This window comes from Malus sylvestris, chromosome 9 (genome assembly GCF_916048215.2).
Source record: "Malus sylvestris chromosome 9, drMalSylv7.2, whole genome shotgun sequence".
Lineage (NCBI taxonomy): Eukaryota > Viridiplantae > Streptophyta > Magnoliopsida > Rosales > Rosaceae > Malus > Malus sylvestris.
Window position 1 is genome coordinate 780,926 of NC_062268.1, and position 15,106 is coordinate 796,031.

General features: G+C 36.7%; 3 protein-coding genes across 6 annotated transcripts; all 3 read right to left on the reverse strand.

The window, feature by feature from the left end:
- Positions 1-54: 54 nt before the first annotated feature.
- Positions 55-5,178, reverse strand: LOC126582356 (uridine/cytidine kinase UKL1, chloroplastic-like). Of its 4 annotated transcripts, XM_050246497.1 has the most exons (15): positions 4,856-5,178; positions 4,611-4,702; positions 4,404-4,473; positions 4,086-4,204; positions 3,752-3,848; positions 3,381-3,460; positions 3,009-3,203; positions 2,276-2,359; positions 2,130-2,190; positions 1,800-1,860; positions 1,613-1,706; positions 1,442-1,514; positions 1,041-1,123; positions 784-946; positions 55-536 (listed from the first exon to the last, which is right to left on the reverse strand). In XM_050246497.1, the coding sequence occupies exons 1-14, from the start codon at positions 5,025-5,027 to the stop codon at positions 800-802; spliced, it is 1,428 nt and encodes a 475-aa protein (XP_050102454.1). In that variant the 5' UTR covers positions 5,028-5,178; the 3' UTR covers positions 55-536; positions 784-799. The 4 variants fall into 4 exon arrangements, with proteins under 4 accessions (XP_050102454.1, XP_050102453.1, XP_050102455.1 ...); XM_050246496.1 differs by lacking the exon at positions 55-536 and having other exon boundaries at positions 538-946; XM_050246498.1 differs by lacking the exons at positions 55-536; positions 4,404-4,473; positions 4,611-4,702 and having other exon boundaries at positions 538-946.
- A 2,716-nt stretch (positions 5,179-7,894) lies between these two features.
- On the reverse strand, positions 7,895-9,099 carry LOC126634107 (mavicyanin-like). The gene is made up of 2 exons (XM_050304596.1): positions 8,864-9,099; positions 7,895-8,417 (listed from the first exon to the last, which is right to left on the reverse strand). Exons 1-2 carry the CDS (start codon positions 9,027-9,029, stop codon positions 8,077-8,079), a joined length of 507 nt encoding a protein of 168 aa, XP_050160553.1. The 5' UTR covers positions 9,030-9,099; the 3' UTR covers positions 7,895-8,076.
- Positions 9,100-9,792: 693 nt separating this feature from the next.
- On the reverse strand, positions 9,793-13,836 carry LOC126634023 (triacylglycerol lipase 2-like). The gene is made up of 9 exons (XM_050304505.1): positions 13,589-13,836; positions 13,361-13,489; positions 11,822-11,962; positions 11,595-11,705; positions 10,991-11,134; positions 10,837-10,877; positions 10,583-10,662; positions 10,386-10,481; positions 9,793-10,232 (listed from the first exon to the last, which is right to left on the reverse strand). Exons 1-9 carry the CDS (start codon positions 13,769-13,771, stop codon positions 9,910-9,912), a joined length of 1,248 nt encoding a protein of 415 aa, XP_050160462.1. The 5' UTR covers positions 13,772-13,836; the 3' UTR covers positions 9,793-9,909.
- Between the last annotated feature and the right edge of the window lie 1,270 nt (positions 13,837-15,106).

Consider the following 15,106-nt stretch of genomic DNA (forward strand, 5'->3'; position numbering starts at 1 on the left):
ATGTCAGAATGTGATGGTACTCGAAGCCAATCAAGCACTCATACGGAAAAGGTTAAAAAAAACGTATTAACGTGTGATTAATTTGAGATACTATTACAATTGCATTCATGGTCCTTAAAAAAAATACTCAAGCCAGACAAAATCCAAATTATCCAATTAATAAGGAATAATATTTGGTTACTCAAAGGATGAGTAGAAGTTCCTACTCAAATTGTTCGTTCTCGATTTATAGAACTTGTGTTTATAATTAGAACCGTTCATATTACACATTACTCTATAAAGATTGCTTCTACGAAAAGTCAATTAAAACTAATGTTGTTTAGTCGTCAAAACGACCTTATTTTTAATTCATTTTTTGCAGAGATGATCATTACAAAGTGATTTATAATATGAACGGTTCTGATTATAAACCCAAAAGCTCTGTAATTCAAACACGAAGAGTTTTGAATAGAAATCCCTCCTCGTCCTTGAGTAGGCACTCAAGCATTGTTCATTTATAGGTCCCTTCGTTCAAAGAAACTAGTAGACGCGATCAAATGCAACAAAAAAGCTCCTATATTTCTTAAAACACTTCCAAATTTTACAATTGCATGAGGACCAAGAAACTAACATCACACAGTAATTTTTATAAATTCCACCATCAGTTAGCTCATGGGTTGAAAGTTGAAACAATTTAAGAAAAAGCAGCTGAACCATTTATAGAGTTTGGACATAAACGCCAATACACACTAGAAGGTTTCCAAGGCCGTAGCCCTACATTATACAGGATCCCAATCTACAATTATGCACTTATCTCTGATCAATCATCGGTGCCAAAGTACCGATCACCAAATTCACCCATTCCTGGTATGACACGGAACTCTTCATTCAGCGCAACATCGATCTCTGAAGTGACAATCTTCAAAGACGGGAACCGTTGGGAAACACAATGGATTCCTTCAGGGGCCTAAGGCAGATGAAAATAGTAGGGCATTTAAGTCAATGTGTTGTTATTGGCATACAAAATACGCGTAATCAACCAGCATCAAGAAAAAACTCACAGAGATAAGGTTTAGGAAAATAATATGCGCTTCAGGAACTCCTTTCTGTATGAGCAGTTCAATCGCCTGGTTAGCAGAGTTACCTACAAGCCGTTAAGGTTGATCGTCACTTCTTCGCCATACCACATAACAAAGACTCCTATGCCCAAAAAATAAAAAATAAAACAAAAACTGGACTGCAGTTTTAAGGTAGCAAAATCTAACGTGCCACACCAACTGAACTTTCAGACTGTACACTATGCCTCACGACATGCTCTTTCAACGGGAATGGCATAAGACATAAATAAATGATATCTTCCTACCACTGATGTGTATAACAATGAGAAGAAGAAAAGACTAGCGATGAAAATTTTCCTTCAACACCATCAACTAACAAGCTTATGAGAGATTAAAGGGATTACCTGTAGCAAGGACTGGATCTAGAAGCAGGACATGGCGTTCTGAAATATCCTTTGGAAGTTTCTCGTAGATAAGCTGTTTAAGTTGGAATAGCTCGGTTATACACAACTTTTATAAGGTTTGAGAGGGATGAGATAGCCATTGGTCAATTTTCTCCTTTAAAACCACGGTACCTGCTTTCCATTGTCTCCAACGCGGTGAATCAGAATCTTTCCAATCTTTATTCCTTTGCAGCATGCAGGTAATGCATTTTCCATGCTCTCACCACTGACATAATAAACAAGGAAAGGTTGTTGGCATGGACAAAGGACTGCCGGACAAATAAAACTTCTAAAATTCAATACCTGACTTAACGCTCACCTTCGAACGATTGAAACCCCACACAGTTTCTTGCAGAAATCCACCCCAGTATATACTGATCCTGGTATATAAGAAAAGAAAATTTTCAAAGACTTGCAAAATATTCCTTATTTTCAGGCTATAGTTCAGATGATGCAAATTAAATATGAATCGATGTTTGTGCGAGATTTATCCATTTACTCAAAATAGCATATATCAAAATACACCCCACCCCCTCCATCTAAAGGAAAATTCATAACTATCCCCAAGCCGAACAGAACAGGTCGCAATCAAGTTATGAAATGAGTATGAGTGAGGTAAGAAGAAATTGTAGACATGTAATCAGCACACCTGTTGGAGTTATTATTTGCTTCTCTGTGAATGGCAAATGGCCAAGGCCGTGCTCCACAACCTGGAGGCCACATCAGAGTATCAGAAAATGGAAGCAGAACTCCGGTAGATTTATGAAAATTAAATAGGGAAGGAATATAAATTACCAGACGTATAAGCCGATCTGAATAAAATATAAAATCATGTTTCGATATTTCTCGGTCCCGAATCAGTGTATGCATACCTCTTATCTGAAAAATGAGAACAACTAGATTAAGAGCTCGTTTGGATGTGCTTTTAAAATGGCTAAAAGCACTTTCAGAGAAAATGTTTTTTGGTTCCAAAAGCACTTAAAGTGCTTTTCCAAAATTTACTTGCGTTTTTACTAAGGATCGGTTCCAAAAACATTTTCACCAAAAGCACTTTCAGTCATTTTAAAAGCACATCCAAACAAGCACTAAAGCCTGTAAAGAGATGAAAATGAGCAAATAGTCATCTGATTGCAGACTGTTGGGAAAAGCTTTAAGGTTACAAGTCCATAAGTCCATCACATTGCAAGTTATATGCTTAAATTACTTGGGTCAGTCAAACAAGAAATCTGATTCGTAATGCTTTTCAGAGCTGAAAATTAAAATACTTGAGAAGAACACAAAACGTGCTCAGAAAATGCGGTTTAGAAAGTTTCTCAATTATAAAAACAAGACCCATACGCAACTAAACTAAAAACAAGAGTCAAGACCCATAACTGAATTTGGCATACAATAAATCTTTTGTACTCGAGTTGTGGAATCAACAATCAAAGCCAAATACGCCAAATACCAGATTCCTAATTCCGGCAAAAGACAGATGGTGAACAGTATGTCTATATAACAACAAATCACACGAACACAGATGGCATACCTGAAATGTGGACTGAATAATGTACACATTAGGATATATTTTGCAGAGGTCATGCTGACCAAGCTTTGTGCGAATATGTTGCACAATCAAATCAATGGCAACATGATTCTCACCTCCCTGGGGAATGATCACATCAGCATACTTCTTTGATGGGTGAACAAAATCATCAAAAGCAGGTTTGACGAACTTGGCATACTGCACAATACATAATGCCTCAGTGTGATTTCAGGAATGGAAATGATATAATCTCAGCAGAGTTACTAAACAAACTACAAAAAGCCATTCTAGTCTTACCCAACGCTACTAAACAAAATAACGGCTAACCCATCTCCTGTGAAAAGAACAATAAGCCAAGTTCAAATTGGGTCTTACCATTTCAAGAACAGAGTTAATGTCCCTGCCCCTCTCAACCGTGTCTCGTCTTATTCTACGAGCAAGCCTCACATCAGCATCTATTAACATATGTTAAAAAGTAAGATAAATATTCAGAGAGAGAGAAAGAGCATAACCAAAAGAAAAGGTTAAGGCCTCCTCTTCACACACATACAGAGACTGGCCAAGAAGAGGAAAATTCCATATCAAGACAACGCTCAAATTTCCACATCAAGTCCGCAAGTAACGCTCAAACTAACATGTCATGCAAAACAAAGCTATGGAAATCTAAAAGATGTGATGACCACAAAGGACCCTAACTGGACAGTAAATATGATGATACGACAAGAATTGCACAAAAGAGATCAGACCTGTATCGACAAAAATCTTTATGTTCATTAGATTGCGGACATGTTGGTCATGGAACACCAGAATTCCTTCCAAGATTATTACATCAGAAGCATTCACCTGACAAAACAGTAAACCAGATGCTAAAAAGGGAAGAGAAACGACAATTACAAGTCAAAATTGACCTTGAGATGAGCAGTAAAGGTAACATAAAGACAATAATAGAAGTAATATAAGAAGAAGAATATTAATAATAACAATAAATAGTACAGCGTAATCAGTAAGCTATTACATGCAAAACCAGCTAATTACTCGTAAGGAAGAAAAAGGAGGAAAACACCTAAATAATTTGAGTACCTGCCGGAAACTATCAGATTTTCGTCTATGTGTCTTAAAATCATAAATTGGAACTTGGACAGATTGCCCGTTCTTTAGCTTTTGAATGCAATCCAAGAGTTGTTCGGTGTCAAAAGCGTCTAAAAAACACAACCAATTGGTAATCAGTAAACTATATGAATAATGTTCCTATAGGACATACAAAAGAACCCCAACAAAACATGATTTGTCACTACATAACTGTCAGATATGCACATTATAGCACAGCACACAGCCTAATTCCTTAGCTAAAATCAACAACACGAAACAAAATTCGAACTTTATTGGTAAAATGATTACCAGGATGATCAAAATTATACTCATGCACTCGTTCCGATTCCTCGGGTGTCAAACCCCGATAAAATGAATCCTAGAGAATGTCCAAATGAAACTAATCAAAGAATTATACTAATTATATAGCTTAAGCAACTAACAACGGAAAATCGTACGTGCAGAGAAATAAATAGGCAAGGTAAGCAACGTGAAGGAGCTGCACAAAGCCCTAACCTGATTGACAAGTACGACACGATGATCGTGAAGCTGCTGGATGATCATGTCGCACACTGTCGTCTTACCGGAAGCCGTACCTCCCGAAACACCTAATCAATCATCGTAACAACAACGAGATTGAAATTGAAATTGACGAAATTGAATTAAACTTGAAATGCAGTTGCAGCTGAGACCGAATCGGGTGCAACGGGCCAACGAAATGCGAATTGAAATGAAAACGAAGAGCGAGGGAGTGAGATTACCGATGACGAATGGCTGTTTGGCGGCGTGGGGGTCGGCTGCGAGGTTGGTAGAAGGGCCGGGAGACGAAGAAGGTGGCGGAGAGGAAAGGATGCCGTCGAACCGGAGCCCCGAGAAGTGGGGGCCAGAAGCTTTCTCCATCACGTAGTCAATCGCCATCGCGTTCTCCGACATGGTTTTCCACACTCCCTCTCTCGCTCTCTGGTTTTGCGTTTCGGAGTGAATGTGGTAAAGAACGACTCGACGCTGCAATTTAAGTGAAAAATTATGTTAAGAGTTTCAGCTTGACAGAGACTGCCGTTTCGTCACCATCAGTCCAGGCGCGCAAGATTCACGCTTTCTTTCTTTTCTCTTTTTTTATTTTTTTATTTTTTTTATTTTTGGTGAGCTGGATACTTCAATACCAGGGCAAAGATGCCAAAAAGATACAGAGAAAGCCTACACGAAGGCAAACAACAAAATTAAAGCAAAAAACACCAAGTGGTTCTTACTTGATTGCCCAATTGCCAATTATTTATATCTCCTCACTATTCTTGATTGTCCATTACCAATTATTTTAGTTTTTACGTGAAAATTTTATGTTAAATTAGGAATATTTTTGTACAATTATTCCCTTTACTTGAACTGGTAGCTTCTTCAATTTAACAGAGAGTTTTTGAAAAAAAAAAAAACCAAAATGATTGACGCTAAACAATCTCATAATCCATTTTTTCCGATTTAAATCTCAGTGATCAAAGTGATGAATTATGACAATCTCAGAGATCATTTTGATTAAAAAAAACCAAGAAAATATTCTATGATTTTGTGATAATTATTATTAGGAAATGTTACGGTAATTTTTTAATTATATTTGTAAGTCAAATGCTGTGGATTTGGATCCTCGTCGGATCCCCTTCCTAGGGATACTAGGGATCAATGCACGTGGACCGTTGATCAAAAATCGTGTGGCCACAATTAAATGTTTTTTATATTTTTAAAAGTAAAGTGGCCTCGTTTTGCCTGAAAAATATAAAAAAGGAAAAAATTGTGACCGCACAATTTTTTATCAACGATCCACGTGCATTGGTCTCTAGGATCCCCAAGGAGGGGATCCGGTGAGGATCCAAATCCAAATGCTGTGACGTTTACGATTGAACTACTTTTTTTTAATAAGTTAAAAAATAATTTCAACTATCATCCGCTATATTATACATTCTACTAAATATAGTTTAGGAAAATAATTTCACTAGCATCATTTTTTTTTATTTTTCTGATCTTAGATTGGCACCTGGTAGCTTTATTTTGGAAAGAGATCCTCTTCCTTCCATTCCACCAAATCCATCCAATCACTTAATTCGGGTCCTTGAAATTTGATCCAACGGCTAAAGTTATTATAACTTTTAAAGGGGTTCCTTATTTGTAGCCGTTGGATCAAATTTCAAGAACCGAAATTGATTGATTGGGTGAATTTGGTGGAAGTATTTTGGCCGATAGTCTTTTTCTTTTAGATGTTAATTATCATATTCTCATTTCTCACTATTTATTTTTTATAATAAAAATAAAAAGAAAGTTAAAATTAAATTCGTTTTCCATTCTGAATTTGTGCTCCACTAGTTGAAAATCATGGAATAAGCATCAAACTGAATTACGGAGTTCAAATTCCTTGAAGTCCCTCCAAGTCCAGAATGAATGGATAACCGTGGCTTGTCACGAGATTAGTTGTCCACCTTTTTAAGAGTTCAAATTCCTTGAAGTCCCTCCAGGTCCAGAATGAATGAATAACCGTGGCTTGTCACGAGATTAGTTGTCCACCTTTTTAAGAGGGGGGAAAAATCTACGTAAGTTGAAGTCCTCTTGACTTTGGTATAAAGTGCAAATTTTTAGATGGTGAATCTCATTTCACGTTTAAGAGACTTTATATATGATTATAAAGTTTAACGGTGAAACTTTTAACTTTTTAATGATATCAGAAAGTTAATCTACGTGTTAAGCTCTACGGCTCTTGTGTGCATACATACATCACCCAATATGTGTTGTACTCATGTGTTACGTGTAAATGACGACATAAATGAGGCGTTCATCTGACTTTTTGCGTGGTGTGAGCAGTGACTTTAGCCTTGTATTTATATAGACTTAGCCCTAGTGAATCTTTCTATTATGAGATAATTAGAGTGTACGTCAGCCATGAATATTGATTCACCAAATCTCTTACCTACAAGGAAAGTATTAGGAGCCTTTGTATGAATATTGATTCACCAAATCTCTTACCTACGAGGAAAGTATTAGGAGCCTTTGTTCCCTAAGCAACCAAATATTAGTTTTACTTAGGGTCCAAGCAATAGCAATTAACTGAACTCTAACCTTACTTACACTCTAAGCAATTCTTAAATTAGCCGTGAAGACCTATTAGACGTTGGTCTTTCAAGTTCATTGGTGTTAAAACTTCGGTGAACAGAGGCAAGAGAACTGTCAGATTCTAAATTTATAAGTCTAAAACTTATAAGTATAACTAGTAGCAAGCAACCTTTGCATTTGAAACTTTTCACTTCTTCAAGTAACACGTGTGGGCTTAGCCTCACAATGAGCCAACAATAATGTGGTTCAAATTCGCTTTTGGTGATAATCAAACCTAAGACCTCTCACTTACAAGTGAAGAGAAATATCACTAAACCGTAATATTAAATGGCAACTCCGCCCAAATACAAAACAAGGATAGATCATAAATTTCATCCTATTCTGGCGAAGAAAAGTATAGAATCTTTTAACTCCGTGCAAATATACAACTTCTACAATAGTTGAATATCCATAATTAACAAACTATAAATGATATACATTGATCCATTATCAAATAACTGTTTGATCTAACGATATTCAGTCTCAACTTTTATTGTATTGAATCACTTAACTCGCATTTTACATGTTACTAAGTTTTTATAAAATAATTTTATTATCGTTAATTTGTAATATTTTTATTTATTTTATAGAGCGATATGTTTACACTAAGAAATATATATCAATTCTCGTAAACAAATAATAATTCTGAGTTATTTGAAACCAAAAACAAAACCAATCACAGCCACTTTATTATGCTATTCTTTAAAATTCCAATCAACAACAAAACAAAACCAAAAATATAGCTTAATTACAAATCCATCACTGACCATAATTTATCTCCAAAATCGAAGATAAAATCATACATCCATCGTAGTATTAAGCAGGCCCAAAATACTCCAAAACACTAAGTTTAAAACATGGAAAGCAGAAGGGGGACAGATAATGCAGCAATCCCAAACAATGAAGTGACAGAACGCAGGGAAGAAGAAGAAGAAGAAGCTGCTGCAGAAGACGACGGCGACGACGGTGAAGAAGGTGTGTTTCCGGCGACAGTAGTGATCTTCATCTTCATGCCTTGGCCGCAGTGGCCTAAAGTGCCACAAGCAAAATATCGTGTGCCGGCCTTGGTCAGTTTCACCACATCATTGCCGCTAGACTTGGAGTCTAGGGCACTGCCGGTGTTGCAGCTCTTGTAGGCGCTCTCGTTTGGTAGCTCCACCACACTATGCAGCCCCGAGGTGTACTTAAAAACTGCCAAGAAAGATCAATTATATTGGTTATCATAATATAACACCAAGCACAACGTAATTAGAATTTTATGTTGGAAGGATGAAATAAGCATTTTCTAACAACCAAAAAAAGCGTGTTTGTATGCTTAGTAGAAAAGTGCTTTTGGGTAATATAAGTGTTATTTGGAGAAACACTTTTGATAGCTTTTTATGAGTAAAAGTATTTATAATAAACCAGTTTTAGAAGGAGAGGTACTATTGCAAACATGTAAATTTTTTGTGCATCCCATTCGTCGTTTTGTTAAAGAACGGATTCTGTATCAATAACACGTCGATACATTTTGTTATTGACAATATTATCAATCTACTAATGGTATCGATGACATGACCATATTTTATTGAGAAGCCATTATTTACCAAAAAGCGGATGTCTTGTCTAGAGACGAAGTGACAAGTAAAGTAACTTACCAAGTTGATCGCCAACCTTAAATTTCTCGCCGGACGCCCATGAGTTCAAGTCTGTGGATTCCTCCCAGCCTTGGCTTCCCCCAACAACATGTTGTGCCGCCAAGGTTTCCTTTGTGAACAAAGCTGCAAAAACCAACACCAACAAAACTGTGTTCGTACGCCCCATTCTCTTCTAATTCTTTCTAGTCTAAATTTGCTCTTAGCTCCTTTTCACGGTCTGAGCTTTCCAATGCATATACAACTATATATATATGCTGTATTTGGTAATGTTTGATGAGTTTCACAAGATGAACATTTGATCAAGGGCAGACCAATTTACCAAATTGCCCCAAGAAGCATGAGGTAGTATACTGCAAGTCTGCAACCTAGACAAGGCTTTTGTGTAATTCTGCAGAGAAAACAGGCTGAGTTTGTGAAGTGAGATTAGGTTAAGAATTCAGAGAGTTTGGTAAACTAATTGGTTTGTCCGCAAAGGAAGGAAGCTTGGAGTTTAAACAAAGATATGTTGGTCATCATATTCACTAGAAGGCTGATCGTGAGAGCTAAAAGTTTTACACGCAAATGTCAGAAACTGACAGCTACAAAATGAAGAAAGCACTTTTGTTAGAAATACATGGAAATTTTTATTAGAAACTCAGTTGTTTCTTGAGAAAGCATTTGGAAGTGCTTCAAGAAAAGCACATGACGTAATTTCTCTATAAAACGTTTCTATGACACCAAAAGCTTCTATCGTAAAACAATTTTAGCCTTTCTAGAAGCAAAATCGGGCAAATATTCAAAATCACTTTAGACGAACCAAAACTCATGTACTCGACTGTTATTGCACATAATTATTACTGTAATTATTGTTGCCTTTGGCATTAACAATCGATTGGCAAGGATTTGCTTTTTAGTTTGATTGAAGAAGTATTTCCTACTAATATTAACAGTTGTTGACGGAATTCCGCTAAATATGCATTAAAATTATTCAAAATTTCTGGGTACATTTTACTTGAGCTCATGACCCATGTCCATTAGTTAACCTTTGGGCCTGAGTCTTAGTAACATCAGTGTTGCTGCTTGAAAAATGCAGTCACTTGATTATACACAATGTCCTTAGCATTCAACCCCATGATGAAATCTGCATGTGCATAATTCTCTATGTACTGAACAGTGAGCTTGCCCACATCGTGAAGTTTTAGACTATCCAGTAAGCGTGCCACGTCGCGAAAATCGGAGAGCGCGTCTTGGCCGCCATAGCTGAGGAACAGAGGAAGGTCATGGGGAATGTTGGAGAGGTTGTAAACTGGAGGGTTAAATCTGCCATAATGCATCAAGTTTAAGTCTGGTCTGCCGTAGTTGTATTTTGCCAACTTCCCATCTCGTACAACTGCAAGTTAATTTATGTCACAATGGATAACTACTTAAATTGTCTTATTGTCAATTGAATACAATGTTTCATCATGTGACTAATTAATACGTAGTTGTATACAACTTCTTACTGTTCGAGAATCTCTCTTTTAAGTTTGGTAAAAGAACTTACTTTGAGCCAAGTGCACCATGTTCTTGGTGGATGTTGACTGAGGCTCATTCTCCAAGAAGAGATCAATGGTGGAAGAATTGAGACAGCAGTTTTTGCCTTAAATCAGATAAATTTAGGAAGGTGATTAGCATAATTGTGTTATAATTATGATAGATGCACGATAATAATTAGAGATAATAAGAACTGACTAATTATACCAGTAACAGCTTGTAATAAGTCATAGCAGTAAACCCCTGGATAAGCACATAGAGCTTGCAGAAATTGAGCCGCTGGGTCCCTGCAATTAGGACAAACCTCAAATTATACCAAGTCGATAGTACCCAAACACCGTCGCGTAATATAATCAGTTAACAAGTATAATATAAATGAACAGCGATCATACACTTTACGTAGTATCATAAATACTTCCGTAATGTAACACACAAACGGGTGGTTAATTTGTCTTTCTTACCCTTTCGGGTTGAACTCCGCAAGTCCGAAAAGCGTAGTGATCTGTTGAGGAAATCAAGCATTTCAGTAAAATTAGTGACATGTATTAAGACATAAACATTGTATTACAAATTAGTATGGGGAATCATTGACACAATTATTGACAACTGAAGTACCTCACCAACAAAGGCTTTGGCAGCAGCCACACCAAGTGCAGTGTTCATGTGGCTCAAATAAGCAATGGGGCTTAGCAAGGCTGCTGATTTCATCTGGTCCACCAGTTTCCCTTCTGATAACGATGCCAATACAAATAAAGTTCCCTGGCAAATAAATCAACACATGTTTTTCTTCTCAAAAAAATGTTAAAAATAAGCAGGGCTGCAGGAGCGTGCACTGGTAGAAAATGTGTATGCGAAAATCAATTCAAATCTATTGGGATGCCATCGTGACAAACATACTAATCAACTACGCATTATCATGAGTTTTAACCTACATATCTGACAATGAATGGTTAACTTAAAATACTATTTACTTGGTTGAAAGTGTTTTTAAATGGTTGGAAGCATTTTTGGTGCAAATATTTTTAGAACTAATCTTTAGTAAAAATGAATGTGAATCCTGAAAAAAAAAACACTTCAAGTAATATTTGAATCCAAAATCACGTTCTCTTAAAAACACTTTTAGTCACTTTAAAAGCACTTCTAAATAAGCCAGCAATCTCCATAAAAGTTTTTATATTTCTCAAAAGTGCATTTACAGAACAAATATATTGATTCTCACCAGGGAATGGCCAACATAATTGATCTTCTGTCCAGCCTTGCCATACACGAAATCAAACACTGCTGGTAGATCAAAAGCCACCAGTTCATCCCAAGACCAATTCCAAAATTTCTGCCATTGTCACAAATCACAACTCATTAAGCTAATTGCTATAAAAAAATAAATAAAAAATAAAAAAACAGATATTTAATCCTGAATTAAAAAAGAAAGTGCATATAAGATCGGACCGGATCGCGGGGATCCATGGAAGTATGTCGCCTGCTGAACCTGGTCCCTCTGGTGTTGGCAATCCACACATCAAATCCGTTGTCTGCCAGAATCAATGGCAGATTTCTGTCCGGAGAATTCAAGAGCCAGGTGACTCCATCCTGCATTAACATACACAATATAGAAACCCACCAATATAGATATATTTGATAAAGACGATATTCTATTGTAAACGGGCTGAAAGATTCAAACTCGAATGTCCTAAAACTTCAAATAGACGATTCTTAATCATGTTGAAATTGATAAGTTTCCCCAACTTGCATCTTCTCACCTACTTAGGAAAATATTGATGTTTTATTGCAAAAAAATCTTAGTACAATACAACAAGTAGTGCACTTATTAGTTAAAACCTGTCTAACTTACGTCTGCAAACGTTACACCCCAACTTCAACAGAGTCCATATTGAGAGAAACAAATGTAGGAATCTTGAACTATGCACCATTGGATTTATGCGTGAGGCGGTGCATGATTTTTTGGACAGCTTCTGTTCTGATGGTCCTTTTTGCCTCCTCATAAGAATCCAATCAGATTCAGAGCCACTTCTTGAAACTTTAAATTTGATTTTTTGTAATATGACGATGAGTTCTGCCAAGCATTGAAACTTGTTTACGTGACATGTCCTCTTGTAACTTACGTGGAAGTTTCATATTTTAAGGGTGCGTTTAACGCAGACGGAACGGGACGGAACGAAGGTGTAATTTTTGAAAAAGACATGGGGTATATTTGTCTTAAAATGGTAAAACATTGTGTTCCACAGACGTGGAACAAACCCGTTCCAGGGGGAGGTGGAACGCAAAAACACCCAAAATCTGTCCCGTGGAACAGACTGTTCCACCCATTTTTGGCGCACCAAACGCGGGACGGAACGCCTCGTCCCGTTCCGTCCCGTCCCGTCCCACGTACCAAACGCACCCTAAAGGACTTTATCTATGAAAATGGTTACCGACACTTTAAATTTCTCATTTTATACTTCAAATTTTCTATATTTAGAAAAAATATATATATATACTTACGAGGAGTGTAGAATGAAATTTTTGAAATACTAATAACATTTCCCTTATCTATTTATAATATTTGACAAAAAAAAATTTATCAAAAATGTGTGAAAATTACCAACAAAAATTGCTAATTGTCTGACTTAACTCATGTCTACATACATAACAATATAACATGACGCGTTAATCACTCTTACATTGTACCTTAATTTACCTTTTTGACTTTTGCCCGTAACGATCGGCCTAAAGCAACTTTCGGTACATTTCTCATAATTTGAAATTGTGGTGGTGGAACGAAAAGGCAAACTTTAATCAACATATGCCATAATGATTCTTCATCAAAGACGCAGAGCATAGTTAAACGTAAACAGGAGCAAAATTTTGCGTCCTAATTGCGAGATGAGAAAGATACTAACGAGAGATCGTACCTTAATCATACATAAGAATTCCCGTAAACTGGAGAAAATCATGTGTAATTAACGAGGATGTATGGAGAAAACTTACCACAAGGACACCATGCTGGATTAAGACCGGTGGCTTCTTAATCCCCCCGCCGCTGCCGCCACTGCTGCCTTTGCCGCGACCTTCCGGAATCCTTTGCACACTCAATACATAACCATCTTGGGTTGTCACCTGAACAAAAATGCAGCCACCATTAATTAACTAAAGTTAAGCCACTAAACTATATATATTATCTGCAATATTGGCTTAATTAATTAGTTCAAGTCTTACATCAAACTCCTGGCATGGGTAGCCGTACACAACCACCGACGACGCGCATATACCAACTGTCGGGGCGGCCGCAGCACCGTGTTTGCTGCCGTATAGTGAACCCCAAGTGGAGACGTGCGCTCGATGAGGTGAAAGTGCTGCAAGCGATACTAGGAGGCAGAAGCTCACCCAGACTGCTGCCATAACAAAATGAGAGTCTAATTCTAATAAAATCGCTTTCGCTTCGCCTCAAAAATGTTAAAAGGAAAGTTGCCTGCTTTCAGGGCATTATATAGCTGAAGAAAAAGGGAAGCATAACAGAGTGGGAAAACGAGTTGTACCTTTTTCTGTTGGGAACTTCCACAAAACTGTTTATTTTAACGAAAAATTATATTTTTATATTAAAAAATTAATCTTAATACTATTTATTGTACTTTTTATTTTATCATTATCGTTAAAATTCAAAATTTTCAAACCCCTTTTATTAGTTTTCCTTTTTTCCTAATTTCTAGCTTGACTGAATAGTAGTGAGATATGATGTTGGCTTGAAGCAGAGAAAATTTTTAGTGTACCAGAAGCATATAACTGGTACATTAAATATCATAATATAATTAACTAAATTTAAAAAAAAAAATCTCCAACTGCCTTTGTTATTACACTGAATTTATCGGGTTGTGTTTACATCCTTTTCAATGATGTGGCATTGTAGGTCCCATCTGGACTTTCCATTTCTTACCATCAAGAAACTGTTCATGTAAAATGCATAGGACATGAAATTGGAGGCGGATTCTATGCCCTTCCGCTTCCCGTACTCTCCTGTTTTGTGTGTTTACGGTTAAGTCATATCAACATTTTATATTTTTTTTATAGATATAATAAGACAAAAATAAATAGTAATATAAAATGTTGATGTAACTTAACCTTGACCACACAAACAGGAGGGCAGAGGAAGTGGGAGGGCAGAAAATTTGCCTCCCTTGAAATTGGCCACCCCTCCAAGTAAATAAAGATTTTTAGCTGGAATATTGGGAAAGGGATCCTCTCTGGATCCCTTCTACCAAATCCTATCAATCAACAAATTTGGACTCTTGAAATTTGATCAAATAGCTAAAATTATTATAACTTTTAAAGAGGTCCTTGTTTTTAACCATTTGATTAAATTTTAAGGGCGCTGATTTGTTGATTTGTAGAATTTGGTATAAAGGATCCAAAGAGAATTATTTCAGTTGTTATTTCAAGGACAAAGACCTCTGAACTGGACATTAGGATGGAGGATTTTATCAGATTTGGATCCTCTCTTGAGCTTAGGGGTTGAGCCTCCTGAACAAAGCACGTGAGCCGTTGGATTTTGATCCAACAACTATAATTATTATAACTTTTAGAAGGGCCTTCTGTTTGTAACTTGTTTGTACCATACTTGACAAATCCCAAAACTACTGAGTACCGGTCAACGTTATACCGTCAAGGATCCAGAAGAGTTTCTCTCCAACCAGAAGGCCAATCATAGCGCGACACATGTCGACATCAGAAGCCAATCAT

Bases quoted from the DNA above. Each gene is read 5' to 3' on its own strand.
- LOC126582356 (XM_050246497.1), bottom strand. From the start codon at position 5,027: ATGTCGGAGAACGCGATGGCGATTGACTACGTGATGGAGAAAGCTTCT. The intron at 3,849-4,085 runs GTACTCAAATTA...CTGTTTTGTCAG, and splicing joins AATCTGATAGTTTCCGGCAG to GTGAATGCTTCTGATGTAAT. The intron at 3,461-3,751 runs GTCTGATCTCTT...ATATGTTAATAG, and splicing joins AAAGATTTTTGTCGATACAG to ATGCTGATGTGAGGCTTGCT.
- LOC126634107 (XM_050304596.1), bottom strand. From the start codon at position 9,029: ATGGGGCGTACGAACACAGTTTTGTTGGTGTTGGTTTTTGCAGCTTTG. The intron at 8,418-8,863 runs GTAAGTTACTTT...CTTTCTTGGCAG, and splicing joins TAAGGTTGGCGATCAACTTG to TTTTTAAGTACACCTCGGGG.
- LOC126634023 (XM_050304505.1), bottom strand. From the start codon at position 13,771: ATGGCAGCAGTCTGGGTGAGCTTCTGCCTCCTAGTATCGCTTGCAGCA. The intron at 10,878-10,990 runs GTACTTCAGTTG...TTTCCTCAACAG, and splicing joins CCAAAGCCTTTGTTGGTGAG to ATCACTACGCTTTTCGGACT. The intron at 10,233-10,385 runs GTAAGTTCTTTT...ATTAACTTGCAG, and splicing joins CATGGTGCACTTGGCTCAAA to TTGTACGAGATGGGAAGTTG.